Below are 20717 nucleotides of genomic sequence, written 5' to 3'. Positions count from 1 at the left end.
CTGCTAAAGCTGTGCTGGATAAATTCTTGCAGCGTGGTGGCATCCAAGGCTGCCCATTTCCTTTGCTCCAACCCTGACAGGGTGGAAGCCAGGTCTCCGTGAGGAGCAGTCTCACGTTGGCTGTCTGCACCCACCACCTCCATGAGCCCCGTTCCCACCCTGCCCTGACCAGGGGGGCTGGCGAGTGGGGGTCAGGGCTGCGGGAGGGGACTTGGCTGCAGCGGCAGCGGCAGCCGGAGTGGTGTTGGCTTTCTTCTCCCCCCCCAGATTTCTCACTGTTTTCTTACAACAATGGCGTGGTCATGACGTCCTGCCGGGAGCTCGACAGCACCCGCAGCGCCCTGTCTGCTGCCTCCGCGTTTGCCATTGCCACGGCGGGAGCCAACGAGGGGACCCCCACCAAGGAGAAGTACCGCAGGATGTCCCTCGCCAGTGCAGGTACCCTGCCCCGGGCCGCCGAGAGAGCAGGGACATGTTTTTGGGGTGCCTGTTTCCACCATGCTCAGCTGGATTTCCCTCCAGGAGCACCCTGGCTGGGACCCAGCCCCTGCTGAGGGAGCCCAGAGCACCCACAGCCCAGTGCCTCCCCGCTCCGGGCTGTGGTCCCTGGGTGCCTGGGCACGGAGGCTGCCCAAGGAACATGCAGGTTGCAGGCAGCTCAACCCTTCGCACCCACGGCTGAGCACCCCGCTGCCTTGTAACGCGGAGCCTCCCCAGCACTTGCGTTTAAGAGGCAGTTTAGGGATGCTTGGGAAGAGGGGCTGCTCCTTCTAGCAGTGCTGAAAATACCCGTAAGCAATTCTCAGCGGACCTGTAGCGGTGCTAAGGGGTTGCTGGCAGTTTCAGGCTTTCCGACGGACCAGCGGAATGGAGACAAGGAGTTCGTGATCCGGAGAGCGGCCACCAACCGGGTCCTCAATGTGCTGCGGCACTGGGTCTCCAAACACTCGCAGGTGGGAGGCGGGGGGCCGGGTGGGGGGTCGGCGCCGCGGGGGCCCTTCCTCCCCACTGGTGTGAATTGGGCTGCGTGCTGTGTGGCTCTGCCAGGCTCCAGCTGGAAAGACAATTTGGCGCTTCTTTTTTAATTAAGCAAATGAGTGGATGTGGGGAGGAGATGAAAATTGTGAAGCAGGGGAGCTGGGAGCCCCTGGCGCAGAGCCGGGGGCCAGGCGTAGGATTGCAGTGTTTGCGTATCTGGTGTGCAAAGGGATAGAGCCAGGATCCACAGTCATCCCCCTGGCTGGGCTTGGTGGAAGTGGAGTAACTGGGTTTGATTGCTGTTAGGGGGTTTCAGGCTGGGGTTAGGGTTAGGAAACCACATGACTCTCCTTGCTATCCCTGTCCCTCTGCAGCTGGTTGATGGGGGCACTGGGAGCGGTTCAGTACTGGTTGACACTTGGAAGCCCTCATGCCTCTCCCAGGCCGGGTGATGCCAATGCAATGGTACAGAATGAGCCCGGTGCCTTCCTGGCTGGTTCCCTTTTGCTGGGCACTACAGGCTGGGATTTTGCAGGGAGGAGGGAGCCTCTGCCCTTGGCCGAGCAGCCGCCCACGTTGGCACTGTGGGGTCATCGGTCTTGGCTGGGTTTAAATGGGCAGAGAGTGGAGCTGCTGGGAATCAATGTTATTCACATTATAGTACATTAACACCGTGACTGTGCCGGCTTTGGCAGGACTTTGAAACCAATGAGGAGCTGAAGTTCAGAGTGATCGCCTTTCTGGAGGAGGTTATTCACGATCCCGAGCTCCTGACCCAGGAGAGGAAAGCAGCCGCCAACATCATAAGGTGAAGGGCCGTGGGTGGGAGGTTGCTTTTTCCTGGATGCTGTGCCAGGCTTTTGGCAGCTGCTTCCCGTTCTCGCCTGGGATAAGAGCAGTCACAAGGTCTCCTGGAGGGGCTGTGCCTGCGGTTAGGCCCTGGGGCTCGGGAAGTGCCGAGGAGGAGGATGGGCAATGCTGGCTGCATCTGTCTCCCCAGCGCATCAGGACCTGATCGGGGGCCGCGGGTGAGGCGTGACTCCCCACCCTCGTGCCTGCACACATGCAGGCATGGCCAAGGTGTGGAGTTGAACCCAGTGAGCACGTAGCCCTTCCCACTGTCAGCCAGTGGGATGGCACCGTGTCTCGCCATGGCCAGGGGCTGTGGGCATCTCCGATGAGCTGGGCAGCTCTGGCCACCCAGGTGCACGTCCGCCCCGTGCTGGGGCCAAGGCAGCTGTGTCTTGCCGCAGGAGTGATTCATGTGGGGCCGGCTGTGGCCTCGGTCAAGGATTGTTTTTCTCTTTAAAATGGGAAATGGGACTTAGAAGCATTCTTATGCATGCCAAGTGTTTAATCTGTGAAAAACCACAAAGTCATGCTGCAGCTCCATTGGAGTTGTGCAGGTCTGATACTTTCCCAGCCAGAGTAATGCTGTCTTTTCATGCCGTAGGACCTTGACGCAGGAGGATCCAGGAGACAATCAGATAACCCTGGAGGAGGTTGTACAGATGGTAAATACCCTTTCCCTTTGTCATTCTGCCTAGTAGCTCAGCATGGTGGTAGGGGAACAGCTAAAGATCCCCGTGCTCCGGCGCACCTGGCTTGGTGGAGAGCAGTTCTCCAAGCCTGCTGTCTGGGCGTACGGCTACAAAGCAGGGAAAGGTTTTCCGGGGACAGGGCCAGCTGTGAGCACAGCTGGATCTGTTGCAGACAGAGGCAACACTAACAGCTCACCAGCTGTTTAGTCCTTCTGCACTGTCGGCAGGATGGCTGGAGTGGGCATGGAGACGCGCCTGCCTGCTGATGCCGGTGCCTGCCCGAGGGACGCAGGAAAACCCCACGGATTTTCACCATGTCCTCTCTGTCCCCAAACCTGTGCCAGTGCTGCCGCGCGCTGGTTCCAAGTGACAGGCACTGGCCCAGCTGGTGTCGGTGCTGCTCCCCCAGGACCATAGCCCTGGGAACGTGCAATAGATTTAAAACTGTCAGGGTGGCTGCAGTGCATTTGCTGCCTTCCTGCATTAAAAAAATCCCCGAAGTCTGCTCCCAGAAAAACACAAGAGCCACTTTAAATTGGCCTGGTGCACCTGAAACAACAGCTGCTCTGTCCCCTGGGTGTGCCGGCCAGCTTCTGGAGTGGCTGAGGCCCCTTGGGGTTTTTTAAAGTTTTTGTCTGTAACCATGGGTGCTGGAAACTTCCTTTGAAGAAAAGAGGACAAACGAAACCAGAGGGTTTCGGTCTGCCCTTCAATCTGAGCAGCTGAGCCGCAGTGACCTGCGGTCAAAGGCACAGTGGGGACACAAGGGAGCCCTGGATTTTGGGGTGCACATTGGGGTGATGGGGGTTGTGGGTTCTCTGACCCCCTCCTCCTGAGCTGGCTGTGTGCATTGTGCTGCCTGCTGAACCCTCGGCTGGGATGCCCTCCAGGGTGCTCAGAGCCCTCCTGCATGGCACCTGTGCTGCTGAGTGCCACCGGTGCCACTCACCCACCCAGTGTTTGCTGTCAGCAGCACCCTGTGCTGTGGCAGGATGTGCCCCCACAGCCTGCACCCCTCCAGTGTGCACCCACCGCCCCGCAACCTCTCCATGGGCCCCTGAGCTGAGCAGAGGAAGCCCAGCTGGTGTTTGCTCCCCGGGAGCTGCTTTCGCAACCCCCTTCCTGTGGCCAGGAGGGCATTTTTGCAACGGGCTGTTAACTCAGGCAGGCCACGACGATTCCTGGAGCCGGCTCGCTCGTGGGTACCTGGAGCCACTCTGCTTTTCCGAAACCCCTGCTTCGGAGAGGGTGCTAGAGGGAGGCGATGCCTTTCTCAGGGCGAAGCAGGCACCCCAGAGCAGGGGGCTCAGCTGGTCCATGGCATCGCCATCCTGCACCCCAGCCACCCTGCAGTGTTGTCCCTTTGCACCACTGTCCCGGTGCACCGCTGGCTCTGGCCAGAGGACACTGGAATGCGGCAGCGTGTGTTTCAGTGAGACATCCCTGAGCAAAGCAGGGACAGGGCTGGGCCATTTGCTGTTTGCCTGTGGGCAGTGCTGGGGAGGGCAGTGGGGAGGGTCTCGTAACTGGCTGCAGTGGAGGCAGCGCGGAGCGCCCACACCCACGCTGCGACTGCTGCCCGGCACGCTCTGTGCTTTGCACCTCGGCCCTTGCAGTTCTGTCCCAGAGCCACCCGCGGTTCCCGCTCGTGCTGCTCCATCCCAGTGCGATACCAGCCTGGCCCCTCTTTCCCATGCACCCCCTATGCTGCGAGCTGCTACAGTCCCTTTTCCCGGGACCCGGACAGGAGAGATGCTGCTGCTCGTGGCAGGTTTTTAGACAGTTCCCTGCTGGGAGAACCCTGCGTTTGGGCTGTGTTCACACCGAAGTGCAGTGAAGCCCGTGCAGGCTGTCACTGTCAGCTTGGGTGGCTCCGAGCATGGGGCACACCGAGCCCCCCCGTGCCTGCAAGCGCTGCTTGGCCAGAGCCAGGCAGTGGGGACAGGGGATGTCCCTGTTCTCCTGCTTTTCTGGGCATCCCTTGGAAGAGCCGTCCCAAGCAGCAGCAGGGTCTGGGAGCTGCCGACCCCATGGGCACTGGTGGAGCGGTGCTAGCGAGGCTGGCTGAGCTGCCTGGCAGGGGTAGCTGGGCACGAGGCAGCAGCTCAGCAGCACTGCTCTGGCTGGGATCCCCTGGTGCTTTATTAATTAAACAGATGTAGAGCAAAAAGGCAGCAGTTGCAGAAGTCAGTGTGTGGGGATCCGTTCTGCAGCTGACACCTAATTACTTAAATAGAGAAGATTAGTTAATTTTGTGTCTGTACATGTACATGGATGATAATGTAATTAAAACCATCGGGTTCACAGGGCTGTGTGAAGCCAGCACTTCTCAGTGCTGGCAGGATGTGGGATGCGGTGCCTCTGGACCCTCAGACCAATGCAGCACCGCATACGCCAGCTCTGCTAGGGAAAAGCCTTTGGCTTGGGAGTCCAACTTTGGCTTTGATTTTACATGCATGAAATGCAGAAGTTCTTACTATGCTCTTAACCAATGAGCCCACCCTGTCGCTCAGGCTGAGGGAGTCAAAGCAGAACCTTTTGAAAACCACTCGGCCCTGGAAATAGCAGAACAGCTGACGCTGCTGGATCACCTGGTCTTCAAGAAGATCCCGTATGAGTAAGTGATGCCCATGAGTGAGGAAGGGCTGTTCTGGTCACCCAGCATTCTGCGGCCACCTGCTGCCCCCTGGCCAGCCTGGCCCAGGCTAAACCCAGAGGGTGCAATGCCTTCCCAGCTGCCGCCTGCTCTGCAAGTAGCCCAGGCTGGGCTCAGGCCCAAATCTGAGGCCTGACCCTGTGGCTTATCTGCTGGCATCCCCGGGGTGACCCTCCCATGTCCATCACACTTGCAAGTGCATCCGTGTGGTCCCTGTCGGGCAGCGTGGGGGGCAAAGGCCACAGCTTCTCCATTCCGTGTGGGTGCAGTGGAGCTTGCAGGGCTTGGGCATCCCAGAAAAATGGGAAATAAATGTTGACCTGAACACTGTCGTTTGCAGAGAGTTCTTCGGGCAAGGTTGGATGAAGCTTGAGAAGAACGAAAGGACTCCTTACATCATGAAGAACACAAAACACTTTAATGATGTAAGTGCAGCCACAGTGGGGGACAGGGAGACAGGCAAAGATGAGGCAGCGCAGCCAACCTGCCCCTGGCATTAGCCAGGGACTGGGATGTACGAGGTTTATCTGCCCCCACCTGTGCTCCATGGATGTTACGTGCTTCAGGGACCTGTTGCAGTTTAAGCATCTCCTGGTGCGGTTGCTCCTGCTGGGACTACTGCAGTGAAGGGAAATCTCTTTAAAAAATGCAGCGAGGCTGGAGGGCGTGTAGCTGTTGTACAAAGTCCACCTGATGTGTGGGCTGTGACTGGTGTCTCCCCAAAGGTCAGTAACTTGATAGCGTCGGAGATCCTCCGGAACGAGGAGATCAACGCACGGGTGAGTGCCATCGAGAAGTGGGTGGCGGTGGCGGACATCTGCCGGTGCCTGCACAACTACAACGCGGTGCTGGAGATCACCTCCTCCCTCAACCGCAGTGCCATCTTCCGTCTGAAGAAAACCTGGCTCAAGGTCTCCAAGCAGGTAGGAGCATGGGGCTGACCTCTCATCTGGGAGGCAGAGGAGGGTTGGATGGGCTGAGTGTGATGGTGTTGGGATGACATAAGACACATGCACTGAAAAAACAGAAAACGGAGTAAGGTTTTTGTAGGTCTTTCCCAGGAGAGAGGTGGTGTGCAAGCAGCTCAGACCCTGCGTTACTCTTGGGTTTATTCATCCCACAGGTCAGATGTGCAGTTAAAGAAACCTTTCCTAAAGAGTCATTGTAGCTGTATACACATAGAGACACTTTAAACCGGTTTTTGGGGCTGCTCAGACCAATTATGGATGAGCAAAATGAATTCTTGTGTTATGTGGTACAGAAATAGCTTGTACCTGCACAGTGCAGAGCCTGGTGGAGGCCAGGGGCTGCCGAGCCAGAACTGCTGTGTGGGCTCATCTGAATCTGGAACACCGTCTTTTTTCCTGAGAAGTGATAAACCTGTAAATTAAAACAGGCACTGGCAAAGGCAGAGGTGGGAGGCAGGGGAAGGAAACAAGTGCATAGCCTATCTTTATTATGTGTTGGAGGAACTTTGCTTTCAAGTGCTTGCTCAGCTCCTCTGGATGTCACCAGGAGCCGGTGCAACGGCCAGGACAGAATTTGTACCTGCAAAGGTGTCGAGCAGCCGGACAGGGGTCATGTGCCCCGGCGGGATGAGAGCAACCCTGCGGCTCCACAGGCTTCAACCCCCCTGGCCGCGGGGATTGGGATTTCTTCCAGGGCCTTCTCCAAGTGATACTTTGGGTTTCTTGCAGACGAAGGCTCTGATCGATAAGCTACAAAAGCTGGTGTCATCGGAGGGCAGGTTCAAGAACCTGAGGGAGGCACTGAAAAAGTGAGTGAACGATGATTCTCCTCCTGCACTGCTGCTGTGAGGGGGCTGCTGATGGCTGGCCCAGGGTCCCCACAGTGCTAGGGGACCTGGATCCCACCCCGGCTCCTGCACTGCGAGCTGGGGCTTTGCTCACAAGATCATTTCAGAGCCTGCACTAATGCATGTCTTGTTTAGCAGGCACAGGGCAGTGGCTTGCAAAGTGATCCTGAGTAATGAGCTGCTCCTTTGAGCAGTGGTGTGGAAAGACGAGAATAAAAGGCATTGCAGAGGGGGAAATCATTGCCAGACACCACAAAACTTTTTTTGCCCTGTCTCCTTACAGACTCATAGTTTAAACCCCCAAGTGTACAATATTTAGTCATGGTTTCCCACCAGCCGGTGCATGTCACTCCAGCTAGCGTGACATGCCTTATATGCAGCACACCGGGGTGGCTCCCGAGTCAGAGCATTGCACAGCAGAGAGCTGGCGGTGCTGCAATACCAGCCAGCCCCACACCCAACCAGAAACGACATCGGGCTTCTCTGCCAGCACTCAAGTTCCCCAAATCCTCATTACTTGGTGTTCGCTTGGTCCCGCAAGTCGAGGAGCACGGTGCTGTGGGTGTGTGGGGAGCGGGGTGCTGAGCTGCCCTGGAGCTGGTGCATCCCCATGGGCTTGTGCATGGCAGACACCCACGGGCTGTGTCCCATCAGCAGCGCACAGCAATCCTCCTCGGGGGACTGGGCTGGGGTGCGGTGTGAAGGGCGGGGGGCAAGCTCAGCGCCTGCACTGCCCTCGGCTCTCGGCAGGGGTTTCGCTGGGTGTGGGGGCTGAGGCCAGCAGGGAAGGCTCTGAAAGGTCTTTCCAACCCTCTGCCAAAGCTGCCCCCGACTCACCTCCTGCAGCCCGCAGCTTCGTGCGGGGCATGGCCGCAGCTCATGCTTGTCCTGCTCTGCCCATGGGGATGGCGGCTGCAGGATGTGGCCCAGGAGACCAGCAGCTTTCCTAGGGAGAGAATCCTTCAAATTCTGCTGACTGTGAAGTCTGACTTTCCTCCCCACTCCAAAGCCCCAGAGTAAGGCAGTTTTCTTTTCTTATTTGTTTTTGGCTTGCTTCTGAAGTTGCGACCCTCCGTGCGTCCCCTACCTGGGAATGTACCTGACCGACCTGGCGTTCATTGAGGAGGGGACCCCGAATTACACAGAGGATGGCCTGGTGAACTTCTCCAAAATGAGGATGGTGAGTGTCCCAGTCCCACTGCAGTGGGTGTGTGGGGGACAGGTTGGAGTGATGTGACTTGGTGCCGTGGTGCTGGCCAGGTCTGTGCCCACCCTGTGCAGTCCTCACAGCCGGCCGTCACCTGCACAGCACCAGAAGGCCACACATGTCCCCCTGCACGCGTGCATGCAGCCAGGGTTGTCCCTGGTGAGGGATGTGTCTGGAAGCAACAAAAAATCCCTTTGCATCGTGCTGTGGTTGAAAGGTGCAGACAGAGTGCTCTCCACCAGCTGCCTGTCGCCCTCCCAGGTGGTGGGACGCAGTGCCGGTGGTGATGGCTGTGCTGTAAACGGCTTCTGTGTTTTATCTCCGGACAGATTTCACACATCATAAGAGAGATCCGCCAGTTCCAGCAAACCTCCTACAAGATTGAGCACCAGCCTAAGGTACAGCCTTGTCCTGAGAGCCACGTGCTCCCTCTCCTCCTCCTCTCCCTCTCGAATCACAGTGTCTAAGCCTTCAATATCTAGCAGCTCCTTTGGGGAAGATACGATGCTTCTGTAAGAAATTTAAGACAGAAAATGCTAGCAGAACTAGTGCAGGTGTGGGGGCTTGTGTCAGGTGAGGCATAACGGAGGGGGACAAGCACAGGAGATACGTAGCGACCTCCCTGCTCCTCTCGGCATGCTTGTGCCCTGCCACGCAAACCGTAAAGAGCTCATTGCCTACGCAGCATTGCTGGCAGAGCAAAAGGATGCAGCTTCCTGCCATCCGAGCCTTGGCCAGAACGAGTCAGCGCTGTCCCTGCCTGTCCCTAGCTTTGCTGCCATTTCTTCCCAGCAGTCAGGACTGCCCTTTCACTCTGGTTCTTCCTGCAAGCCACCGCGATTGTGGGCACAAGGGTCAGCAGCCCGGCACGGTCTTGCCCAGTTGGGGCTGGAGCGTGGCTATGGTTGGACAGTGTGGCAAGAGAGCAGCCTGGAAGGGCTCCCGGGGAGTGGGTGGGTGCTGGGGATGGAGCTGTCCTCCACTGTGAGCCACTTTCGGGCAAACGTCGTCCGAGGCAGAGACCTGTGCGCTGCAAAGGTGTGGGCGTGGGTCTTGCTGCAGAGATCCCTGTGCCACAGGAGAGCAGCTCCAGGACTTGGAACTCAGCCAGAGCTTGTGTTTTACCTGGCGGGGGAACGAGAAGCTGTACCTTTCCTCATCCATAGGGCCCTTCCATGGGAATGAGTAACGAGTGTCGGTGGCTCCTGTGACCGCTGCCCTCATGCCCCGCACTCCCTTGCCCTTTGCTGCCCATCTGCTGCAGCAGGAGCATGGCTGATGCCTCCATGCTGGGAGCAGCGTCTGTGCCTTGCTGCAGGCTGTTGGCAGCAGCGCAGGGGACGGAGGGCGGCTGCAGCAGGCTCCCCCATGCCTCCCCCAGGATGCCGCAGCGGAGGCACCGCTGTAGACGGCAGCTACGCCCGGATGCAACAGCCGTCAGGCAGGGCGGGCAGTGTGGCGAATGGCCAGAATGCTCCTGGGGCTGCTCTCTGTGTTTATAAAGTGCATGCATGCTCCTTGCCGGCACAGCTGGGACACAGTGCGGAGGCTGCCCTCCCTCAGTGCCTCCCTTTCCCTGCAGCAGGCTTTGCACAGAGTAGGGCCAGGCTCTGTGTCCCCCCGGGCCTTCCGCGTGCAGGTGAGTTATCCTGGCACCAGCAGAGCCCACCCTGGAGATGCTGAGAAATAGCTATTTTGGGGCAGCACTCCCCACCCCAGGCTGGGAGTAAAACATGTCCCACCCCCCCCGCATCCTGGTGCTGGGTGGCCTTCGCCTCGTGGTGGCCCCCAGATGTGTGATGAGATGAAAGGTCTCAGCCACCCTCGCACTTCCTCTGCTGCGGCACCGCAGAGCCACCCAGGAACTGGGCTGGTTGGCATTGGGGTTTCCACTGTCTCCGGCACTGCTCTTCTCCAGAAACATCAAACCCTCCTGAAACGCTGCTGCTGCCCCACAGGCATCTGCCAAACCTGCCCGGTGCCCTGACTGCCGCGCCATGTTGTTGGTGATCAGGCTGGGCCAAACCGCCCTCCAGTGATGCCAGTTTCCATATGTGGTGGCAGGAACAGCCCAAGTCACTCTGGACCACAACCCCTGGCTGGGCTGGCAGAGGTCAGGGAGCTGCGGGCTCTGATTTTAGCCTCTGCAGCGCCGGGCAGCCCCAGCTCTGCCCTCTGCACTGTTGGTACCTGCCCGAGACTGGGCTCACGCTGCTGCCTTTTCTTGTCCGGGCACCCCAGGTAACCCCTGCCTCCTCCCAGCCTCTGCTGCTCAGGAAGAAGACCAGCATCTGTGAAAGCAGCCCACTGCCCCAAGAAAGCTGGCTGAAAACAGCCAACACCAAGTGCAGCAGGGAAGGGTAGTGCAGGTGGTGCTGTGCGTGGCTGCACATCGCCCTGTCTCCCTGCAGAGGTGGGATACAGCTGTACAGAATGTTCTGGATGCTGTTGCGGGTGACAGGATGAAGCCCCATCTGCACTGCCAGCACTTGCCAGGCAGAGGCTCTGTTGCCGGCTGCTTCTTATGCTGGCTGGCTCTGAACCCCAGGTGCGGTGCCTTGCCCCGGCATGGGCTGTGCCCCTCTTTGGCATCAGGTGCGCACACTGTGCTGCTAACCAGGCCAAAAAGTAATTTGGGAAAAATCTGCCAGGAATTGTGAGTGGATTTTCTGCTAGTACCGAAGCAGATGTCCTGCCCTGTCAGCAGCATTCCTGAAGCAAGAATGTTGTTCCCCACTTACATGGTGCCTTAATTATCAGGATTTTGTGTTCTCAGCAGGAGAGAACTTTGTGCCTGATAAAATTGTACCAGAGAGGAAAACTAAGCAAGAAAAGCAGAAGAACAGCTGAGGACTAGGCAAGACTTTGCAATCCTGGGATGAAATAAGCACGTGCAGTGCCTGTGTTGGTTGGCAGGAACTGCAGGCACTTCTCTGCGACTCAGAGATAGGCTTAGGCCTTTATCATTTCCCAATTTCAGCATTTATCATTGGCTGCAGCAGAGGTGAGTCCTACCCATTAACCGTTTGGCTCTCATTTTTCCAGGTGACACAGTACCTGCTGGACCAGTCATTTGTGATGGATGAAGAAACCCTTTACGAAGCTTCTCTGCGAATAGAGCCCAAACTGCCTTCTTGAGCCCAGAGCAGTGGCCGGTGGCTGCTCGTGTATACACGCTATACCATACTGTATATATCTGTTTGTTTCTGTTGGACGCCCTGGAGTGACTTCCACGTATGTGCTTCTCCAAGCAAACCGCCCCCCTCGTTCTTTGGCCGCAGTAGACCTCGCGTAGGATTTCCCACGTCGTTTAAGGTTTCACGCCTCGACACTTTGCTGGAGTCCCCATTTCTTTTCGATGATGTTACTTTTGTCACTGGTTCTTCTCGAGGGGGCTGGCGGTCGGGCGGGTGAACCCGCGCGTTCCCACGGGGCTCTCGGGCAGCACGAAGCAGCTCTCGCTCAGACAGTATCAGCAGTAACATCCTGTGGCAAACTCTGTCAGGCAGGGGAAGAGAACACGTTAAAAGTTAATCTCTCCGCGCAAAGCTGCCCTGTCTCTGTGTGCCACCCCCTCCGCGCTGGCCCGGCACCAGGGGGGCCTCTCGGCCGCTGCCCCTGGTCCCTCCTAAGTCGGGAAGATGGAAACGTCCCTTTGACTCTCCTCGCTGCATACGGCTCATGACAAGCTTCTGTTGATATGCTATAGATCCGTATACCTTGTGACCACTATGAGTAACATGATGTAGAATTAGAAAAAGATGACCGAGTGTTTTTATTACATATACTGTAATCCTGTCTAACCACCTTCTAGCAGGAATATAGTAATGTAGTGCTTATTCTGTGAATATTACCATGTATTTTTTACATTGTACAGTATATAAACACAGTTTAACTTTACGGTGGCAGGCATGCTCCACTCTAACAACCAGAACACTTTTGCTGTAAGCAATACCTCGTGGTATGAGAATTCTCTTTCAAGCCCTAAAACTATTTCAACTTACAGCTTGTTTGGAAAAATATTTCCATTTTTTTGTAAAAATATATGTTTCCTGATTACCTCTTGCTAATAAATCTATTCTATCTCAGGGTGAACCGGGACTTGGGATGTTTTTATCGGCGGGTCAACGCCTGACCCGCAGACACCCCCCCTCCCCCGCCCTTCCCGCCTCTGCGGGGACGCCCCGCCCCGGGGAGGGACCTCCCCGCCCCCTTCCCCGCCCCCCGCCCCGCCTCTCCGGCAGAGGCTCGGCTCGGCTCGGTTCGGCTCGGCTCGGTTCGGTTCGGTTCGGCGATGGGCTGGGCCGCGTTGCTGGTTGCGGCCGCGCTTCTGGCGCTCGCCGCCGCTTGGGCGCCCTCCGCTGAAGGTAAAGGGGTACCGGGAGGGGGTGGCTCGGCTCGGCTTCCGCGGGGGAGCCGAGCCGAGCCGAGCCGCTGACGCTTCCCCGCTCTCTCCCGCAGAGGAGCTGCAGTTCAAGGCCTGGATGCTGCAGGTAAAGCTCCGGGGACGGGCAGCGGTGGGAAGGAGCCGGGCCGGGGGAGTGGGGGGCCTCGGGGACCCCTCGGGAGCGGCTGACGCCCTGTGTCCCCGTAGAACAACCGGCGGTACGGCCCGGACGAGTACCCCCGCCGGCTGCGCATCTTCCTCGGTAACAAGAGGCAGATCGACGAGCACAACGCCGGCAACCACAGCTACCAGAGTAGGAGCCGCTTCCCCCCCCCCCCGCCCTGGCCTGCTCTCGCTTTGCGCTCTGATCCGTAGTGAGCAAAACGTTCCCGTTTCCTCCCTTCTTCCAGTGAGCCTGAACCAGTTTTCGGATCTGACCTTCGCAGAATTTAAAAAATTGTACCTGTGGAGAGAGCCCCAGGTAAGTCACAGGAGGAGGGGGTCCGGCAGGATGGCGGAGCCCGAGTCGCAGGGTGGGGGGGGGGCTCCGCAGCAAGCTGCGCCCACCCGTGGGTCGGCACCCTGTCACTGTGCTGCCTGAAATCCACTTTGCTAAGTGCAGTGCCCTGTCCCGCCAGAGCTGGGGTGAGAGTGAGGTGAACCCCCCCCTCCATCCCCAACCTTCCCAGCTTTCAGCTGTCTCTGCCTCTTGACCCTGGCTCTAGCCAAATTGTCACTTCTGCTTTCAGCTTTGCAGGTCCATCTTTGTTTTTGTGGGTAGGCCTGATCCCGGCTGGTTGGGGAGTTAGGAGGTCCCTGAGCAGTGGGGGTGCGGGCTAGCAGTGCTCTTCCAGGGCTGGCTCAGGTCTCCCCAGCCAGCGTGGCTGTTGTGCAGTGAGCCAGGGCTGCACAGGTAGCGTGGCAGTCACCGCTGCCTCCACTCTGGGAAGGGCGGCCGTCTGCGGGCCACTGTGCCCCGGCATGGTGGCTTGCCACAGCTCTCCTGCCTCGCTTGCAGAACTGCTCAGCCACAAAGGGGAACTTCCTGCGCAGCTCGGGGCCGTATCCCGACTCCATTGACTGGAGGAAGAAGGGAAATTACGTGACACCCGTGAAAAACCAGGTGAGGAGTGTGTGTCATCAGCGACACACCAAGAGCAGGCCGGGAGAGGGGCTAACCGCTGCGGGCAGGGCACTGTGCCAGCAGGAGGAGTGCTGGGGTGTGCCTGCCCACAGGGAAGCAGGCTCCCCCAGGAGCCCCTCCGTGGCTGGGGCGAAGGTGGCTGGGGCAGGGGGAGGCCATGGGTCCCTGGGCAGGGGCCAAGTGGAAGGTGAAGCCCAGCTGCCGGCAGGGAGTGGAAGCGATGTGCTCCTGGCCTGCCCTTCTGCCCTGGCCCTGGTGTTTTGGGGAGGCTGGTGACCCTGCAGCACATTATGGAGCAGTTCCTCTCCGGTTCCTAATGCAGGGCCCCTGCGGGAGCTGCTGGACCTTTTCCACCACAGGGTGTTTGGAGTCTGCTATTGCTATTGCGACGGGAAAGCTCCTCTCTCTGGTAAGAGATTTTCTTTTCCTGTGCACTGACGGCAAGTCTTGCTTCCAGTTATCTGCCGGGGCTGCCAGCAGGGCCAGCCCACTCCTGTCTGGGACAGCTGCCAGCTGCTTGTTCCAAGTCTGGCTGTACATCACTGTGTGTGGCTGTGGCAGGCACCCCCAGCCCTGCAGACCCCTTGCAGCTCTTCGCAAGCCAAGCAAAACTGCTGGGGAGGTATAAGGCAGCATGGTCGGGAGCTTGCTGTGCCTGAGGATGTGCCTGTCACCATCCCCTTTCGGGGTCTGAGTGTCCTGCTGCCCTGGGTTTGGGCAGAGCCCTTTTCAGAGCAGGATGAAAGTGGAGGGGCTGGAGGCTGACAGGTCCCTGCTGCTGGGAGCAGGCATGGTTAGCTAGAGCCATGTCTGGTGCTGCTAGCCGGCAGGAGCTTCTTGCTGCAAAACAGCTTGCTGCAAGCAGCATATTGTGAGACTGTTTATTTTTAAACTCCCAGAGGATTTACGTTCTTGAAGAACTAGAAAGACATTAGCTGCTTTTATGACTTACCAGAATAGCTGAGGGTTGGGTGTAAGTGTTAAAAACAAACTTGACCTTTGAAAGAGATCTCAGCCAGTGCTCCCGTGGGTGGGACAGTGTCCTGGCAGGCGTGAGGAGGAATGCCTCTTGCAGCTCAAGCATCCTGGGCTGCTGGCTCCACATCTTCCTTGTCCCCCTCCTTGGGATGTGGAGCTGTTCAGCCGGGTGATTCCTGCTTGCAGCAGGTGAACAGCCAGCTACATGGATAAAACCAATGCTCCTCGGTTGCCTGCCACCCGGATTGCATTTTGTATCACTTATTCCGAATGCAGGTGTTGAATATATACTTACTCAAAAAACTTTTCCTTAGGCAGAACAACAGTTAGTTGATTGTGCCCAGGCTTTTAACAACCACGGCTGCAGTGGGTAAGTAATATAAAGTAATAAAGAATAGAAATGGGAGTATCTTATGTTCCATGATTGACAGCCTTCCTCAAGATCTAGTGTCAGGATCCTTCCAGATCTTGGAATGGTTTTTGTTTTCCCTTGGCTGACACATGTCAGGCAAAACAGTTTTGGCTTTGGTTTGGTTTCCTTATTTTAATTTTGCCCTCCCTAGAGGTTAGAATGTTTCACTAAATCTCCAGTATTTCCTAACCTCTGTTGTTCCTGTTGTTTATTAGTTTTTCTTCTGATATTTGTTTTGTTACAATGTCTTCTGACATTGCAGTCACGCGTGCTACATAGCTAGGCTTTAACATGCTCAGGGAAAGCAAGGGGAGTTTTGTCTGGTGCACTGCTTATGCGTCATGCGCATCTCATGGCACTTTAAGGAACCCACAGAAACCTCTGCTTCCCCTTTGGTAAATTCCTACTGGCATTGCTAGAGAAGGCAGAAAATAAAGCTTTCTGAAATCTTCTGTTTTGTGTAAGATAGGCAGTCCCTGAGGAATGCTCAGAGCTGAGCAAAACCACTCTTGGTGCTTTTTACTTTTCTCATGACTCCTCCTTAGTCCTTTCCTTGTCAGCATGCCCTGATCACACTCTCCTTTTCTTCCCTCTGTGAGATGTGCTCCCCAAAGTTGGCCGGGGGAGGAAGCAGCTGCTTGCTGGAGGTGTGGGTCCCTTGTCCTCCCCCGGGCTGTGTAGCTGGGGACCTCAGCCACAGCATCCAGGCTGCAGGCTGGGCAGAGGTCACGGATAAACACCTTGAGTGTGCAAGGCTGCAGAGCTGAGCTGGCACTGTTGGTGCTGTGTGGACAAGGTGGCCTCATGCGTTTGGGCCTCCTGTGTTGGCGTTCTCCCCCAGGGATTAGGCACCCCTGAGAATGAGGTCTTCCCGTGCCTCTGTAGGACCATGCCAAACAGCCTGATGGGCTGGAGTCCCAGACAGGGAGATACTGCAGGAACAGACTGGAGTTTATGCCTATAGAGGGTCTGGGATACACCCTGTCCTTCCCTATCCCCCCAGTTTGTGGGAACGGTCTGTAGGACTGTGGGGGAATGTTCATGGATTTGCTCTGCAGAAGCCACAGCGTTACCATCCTAATGAATCTGCATTCTGGCTGTGTTGTCTTGCAGGGGCCTGCCAAGCCAAGCCTTTGAATACATATTGTATAACAAAGGGCTCATGGGGGAGGACACCTACCCATACCGGGCCGAGGTACTTCCAGCGCAGCTCAGGTGTATTTCTGCAGTGGCAGAGCAGGGTCCAGAGCAGGCTTTAATACCGGTTCCTTTCTGTCTGCACAGAATGGCACGTGCAAGTTCCAGCCGGAGAAAGCTATTGCATTTGTCAAGGATGTTATCAATATCACGCAGGTAAGGCCCTGAGGGTTACTTTTCCGAACTTCAAGGGCTGCGCCAAGCCTCCCCTGGAAGGTGCTCAGAGGCTCCAAGGTGTGCCAGGCTCTGCAGCACAAGCTGCAGCCTGCTTTCTCTTTGGAGAGGAGCGAGCCGCTGGCGTGCACGCTCCTCCTCTCCTGTGTGCTGCTGACTCCCTTTTCTGAAGGTGGCACCAATGAAGTGCTGTAGTCAAAATACAGGCACTAGGTCTGTGCCTGCTTTCCACAGTGGGTGCACCTCCAGACTGTAAGACAGTCTTGGTTCTTGTCTTTCAATGCAAGCAGTGCTTGTTTCCTTGTCTGCAAGCAGAAAGCCAGGGTTAGCCTTCCCCTGTGCTCTGACTGCTGCTCCGGGGTTCTTGACTGGTTCCAGCAAAATCAGGAGATAAATGACCCTAGAATCCTCTTCTTGCAGTATGATGAGGATGGCATGGTAGAAGCTGTGGGGAAGCACAACCCGGTGAGCTTTGCGTTCGAGGTGACAGGTAACTTCATGCACTACAGAAAAGGAGTCTATTCGAAGTAAGTATTTCTGAACCTGGGAGGTTGAGGGTGAGGGGAAGGTGTAGGGCTGGAATCACTCGCATCCCCATTTCTCCTGCTTTGTGGCACTGGACGCCAGGACACTGGACTGCATTCTTGCATTTTCTTTTAAACAGAAAATAGAAAACATAAGTAAACTGAGCCTTGATATACTGATTTCCCTGGGGGATGAGAGCGCAGCACAGGGAAGAGGGAACAGTGTGCTTGCAGCCCATTTACTGCTAGGAACCAGTCCAACCTGAAGACCAGCCTGCGTTTGGAACAAAGCTCAGCAAGTCAGGAAGCTCGGGAGATCCTTCTGCAGCCCTGCCGCAGAGCTGGCGGAAGCCTCTTCCAGGGCTGATGTGTGTGACCGTGGATGGTGGCAGGGTCAGCCCAGGTGTTGTAGCTGAACACATCTGGTTTACTTAGGGCAAGTCCTAACCAAAGTAAGTTTTCTGTGGGACTCAAGTGGCTCTTCCAGTGCTAGACCTCAGAGGGGTGGTGGTGAGCGGTGTAGCTGCCTTCACGCTGCCCTGCACCTGAGCTGGTACGTTTGCAGATTGTGTTACAAAGGCAGGGGTCCCTGCATCGCTGTCCTCTGCAGGGCAGGCAGGTCCCCCAGCACCTCGTGCCAATCCCATCAGGTGCTTACCTGCCTCTGCAGCTGGATGTGTAAGAAAAGCAGCAGAGATGAAAAATTAGGTGGAGACATGAAGTGACCTAGCAGAAGGTCTCGAGTATTGGGTCAGCTCTATAGCTAAGGCAAAGAGCTACTTAAAAGGATTATTATTTTATTTTGGAAAGACTATGGAAGCTAACTGCAGCAGGATAGGTTTCTATTAGGCAAGAAATTGGGAAAGTGCATGTTTGGAGAGAACTAGAAAAATACTTGAGAGTAATGAATCCTCAGTCACGTAGAACTGCAGGGAAAATTAAACTAAGAGTCTAAGCATGAGTGATCTGCCCCAGGGAGCTGCAAGGGAAAGAGTAGGCAGCACCGTGAATTTGAGTGGCTTTGCTGTTGCAATGAAGACAGTAATCTCAAAGTTTAAAGCAAGCAACAGGCAGATGTGAGGAGTTAAAGCAGGTGAGACAGTCAAGATACTTTGTAATAGGATTCCAGTTTGAGGAACACACCAAGTTATCTTGTAGATTTATAGTCTAAGGTAGATTTAAAGTCAGAGTGTATGGAATAATTGATGCTCCAGTGGTTTCAGCCTATGGTCCCCAGACCAACTATTAACAGATTGAAGAAAAGTAAATCTGTTGTGGGGATTTTTGATCTTTTACTTATCTGCAATTTGAAAATGTTTAAAAATAGGTGCTCTAGAGATGGGAGCTCGTACCTTGTGTTGTCTTGTTTTATATCACAGGTGGCAACTTTCATCAAGTGCAATTTAAAAGCTGGAAATTCAGAGGAAATGCAAGGAAACGTGTATTTAGACTGAGGAACTAGCTGTTCCCTGTGCAAAATGTGGAACAGTGCCCCTGAACTTTGGGGCAGAACAAACTGTTACTGGGATGCACTTAAGAGCTTCTGGTTTTCACTGGAAAAATTCCTTTGCTCAGTTTTTTCATTGTAGCTCATTCTTGTGTGACAATGTTGATCTTAATTCTGAACAAAAGCCTGCACCGGGTGCTCAGATCCGTGTAGCCTATTGCCCTGACTTCAGATATGGCCAGTAATAGTTTCTGAGTGAGAACAGAGAGCAGTATCTTCTTTTCTTGGCTTCCCTCCCTACTCTCCACAACTGGAAGTTCAGAGTATCCAGTAGTTCTTTTTGCAGTTGGGAGTGCAATCGAGAATGCTGGCTAATCCATGATTAATTACAGGCTGTTTTTTCATGTAACTAATCTGCATTATTTTCCCTTTTCTTTGCAGCCCACGATGTGAGCACACTCCTGACAAGGTGAACCATGCTGTCCTTGCTGTGGGCTATGGAGAAGAAAATGGAACACCTTACTGGATTGTGAAGAACTCCTGGGGCCCGCTGTGGGGCATGGATGGGTAAGGAGGTCCCAACGCTACCTGACCCACCGTGGTCTCCCTGTACTTGGTAAAAAGACAGTCGTGTCTGTCGGATTCCACCCACCTTCATCAGCCCCCAGGTCGCCCTTACGCTCTCAAGCTGAAATTTCGCAGCTGTTTCATACTCTGGGAGGATGCAGGGGCAATCATCCCAGCCTCGGCAGTGAAGGAGACATGGCTCTACAAACCAGTCCTGGGGTGACTGGTTAGAGCAGACCCGTAGATCAGTAGCCCTGCCGTTGTCACCAGGGGCTTGGCCAGCGTGTGCAGAGCTGCCATACTGGTGGTTCGCCTGGTGCCAGGAGAGCACTGTGCCTCTTCCGTGGTTACATGGCCAGAGAAGAATGGGTTGTGCTGGGAGTGAGTTTTCACTCCAGCTCTGCAAGTATTTCCAGCTGCTAGTGAAATTTTTCAGAGTCAGGTGCTAACTCTGCTAGTTTGTGATATAAGGGGGATGGGGAACAGCATTGCCTGGCTAACTACTGTCACAGGTATTTGGTCCTTGCGCTGGCATGAGAAAGGAGCTTGCACTAATGAGAGCAGTTGTGTTATGCCACTATCTGTCATGCTGACTCCGCCGGAGGAGGGAACACTCACTCAAACACATTTCTTTCTCTTTTTAGGTACTTCCTTATTGAACGTGGCAAGAATATGTGTGGTCTTGCTGCTTGTGCATCTTACCCGGTTCCTCAGGTGTAAGAGGAGAGTGCAGGCTGGGGAAAGTGGGCATAGGAAAAGAAATGAGTGATTGTGTACAAATTTCTGAATGCTAAAATCAAGAAAGTGAGAACAAGATGAAATACCAGTCTGCTGAAAGTTGTTACCTTGTAGGCAGATTCGTTGGCTTGCACACAGCTTCTCCCAGTAGGAAGACCCGTACCTCCTCTCCCCAGCCAAAAGCAAGTGTGCTCCTGTGCCGAGCGCCAGACTCCTGCTTTCTCCTCCTGGCTATGGCATGCTCGCAGTGTGCGTTGCTCGCCCTGTCCCAGCTGAGGCCCTGTGCCTCTGCTGGGGGGCTGTCAGCAGCCAGGGGACACTGCTTGGATGGTGGAAATGCCACGCAGTTACCGGATTTTAAGATGCTGCCCCAACAAAGCTCACCTGTTCTTTCAGGTGGCTGTTTCCCAATCAACGGATGTAACTTCTAGGGATTTTTTTATTTTCTTTGAAGGTGATTTTTCCTTTCTCTAGAGAAAGATGAGTGCTGTGATTTGTACTTTTACTCTATTTTCATTAAATGTATTTAGTACTTTTTGTATTAAAAAAATAGGGTATTTTAATGCAAATAAAGAAGAAATGATTTTAAGAGTCAATGAAGAAAGCACGAAGTGTATTGCTAACAGTTTATAAACACACCTTGGTGAAGGGAGGCCATGCGTCAGTAGGGGGCACGTTTGTTGTGTGTTATTTCATGCTAAAATCGGCCACTGACTGAATAAATCCGAGTCGTCACCGGTATGGTGTGTGCTCTCCGCGGCCCTGTGCGTTACCGGCACCGTGGGAGATGTGGTGTTAAGTCTTTGTTTTCCGATGCCGGAGCAGGATCCGACCCCGGGGGTGCCCGACGGGGGCACCGTCCTCCAGACAGCTCCTGCGCGCGACAAGGCCGTGCAAAGGAAGGTAAAGACCTTCCCGGGATCACGCAACTTGCTTTCATAACCAGCTTTA

General features: G+C 55.4%; 2 protein-coding genes across 3 annotated transcripts in view; both read left to right on the top strand.

The window, feature by feature from the left end:
* Positions 1–12281, top strand: part of RASGRF1 (Ras protein specific guanine nucleotide releasing factor 1) — a 43811-nt gene extending 31530 nt beyond the window's left edge. Inside the window, exons 17-27 of the mRNA XM_075043899.1 lie at positions 268–438; positions 841–953; positions 1674–1786; positions 2432–2492; positions 5033–5136; positions 5516–5600; positions 5901–6098; positions 6873–6952; positions 8054–8171; positions 8528–8596; positions 11244–12281. Of these exons, the coding sequence (XP_074900000.1) occupies positions 268–438; positions 841–953; positions 1674–1786; positions 2432–2492; positions 5033–5136; positions 5516–5600; positions 5901–6098; positions 6873–6952; positions 8054–8171; positions 8528–8596; positions 11244–11336 (1205 nt within the window). The 3' untranslated portion in view covers positions 11337–12281. The remainder of the gene's footprint in view (positions 1–267; positions 439–840; positions 954–1673; positions 1787–2431; positions 2493–5032; positions 5137–5515; positions 5601–5900; positions 6099–6872; positions 6953–8053; positions 8172–8527; positions 8597–11243) is intronic.
* A 140-nt stretch (positions 12282–12421) lies between these two features.
* Positions 12422–20362, top strand: CTSH (cathepsin H). Of its 2 annotated transcripts, XM_075044733.1 has the most exons (12): positions 12422–12565; positions 12660–12691; positions 12793–12898; positions 12996–13066; positions 13604–13708; positions 14052–14138; positions 15022–15077; positions 16233–16314; positions 16404–16472; positions 16911–17017; positions 18903–19028; positions 19673–20362. In XM_075044733.1, exons 1-12 carry the CDS (start codon positions 12493–12495, stop codon positions 19746–19748), a joined length of 990 nt encoding a protein of 329 aa, XP_074900834.1. In that variant the 5' UTR covers positions 12422–12492; the 3' UTR covers positions 19749–20362. The 2 variants fall into 2 exon arrangements, with proteins under 2 accessions (XP_074900834.1, XP_074900835.1); XM_075044734.1 differs by lacking the exons at positions 15022–15077; positions 16233–16314.
* Positions 20363–20717: the final 355 nt, after the last annotated feature.

This window comes from Buteo buteo, chromosome 13, assembly GCF_964188355.1.
Source record: "Buteo buteo chromosome 13, bButBut1.hap1.1, whole genome shotgun sequence".
Classification (NCBI taxonomy): Eukaryota; Metazoa; Chordata; class Aves; order Accipitriformes; family Accipitridae; genus Buteo; species Buteo buteo.
The sequence above is the reverse complement of the archived record's forward strand: the minus strand, read 5'-3'. Positions and strand labels throughout refer to the sequence as shown.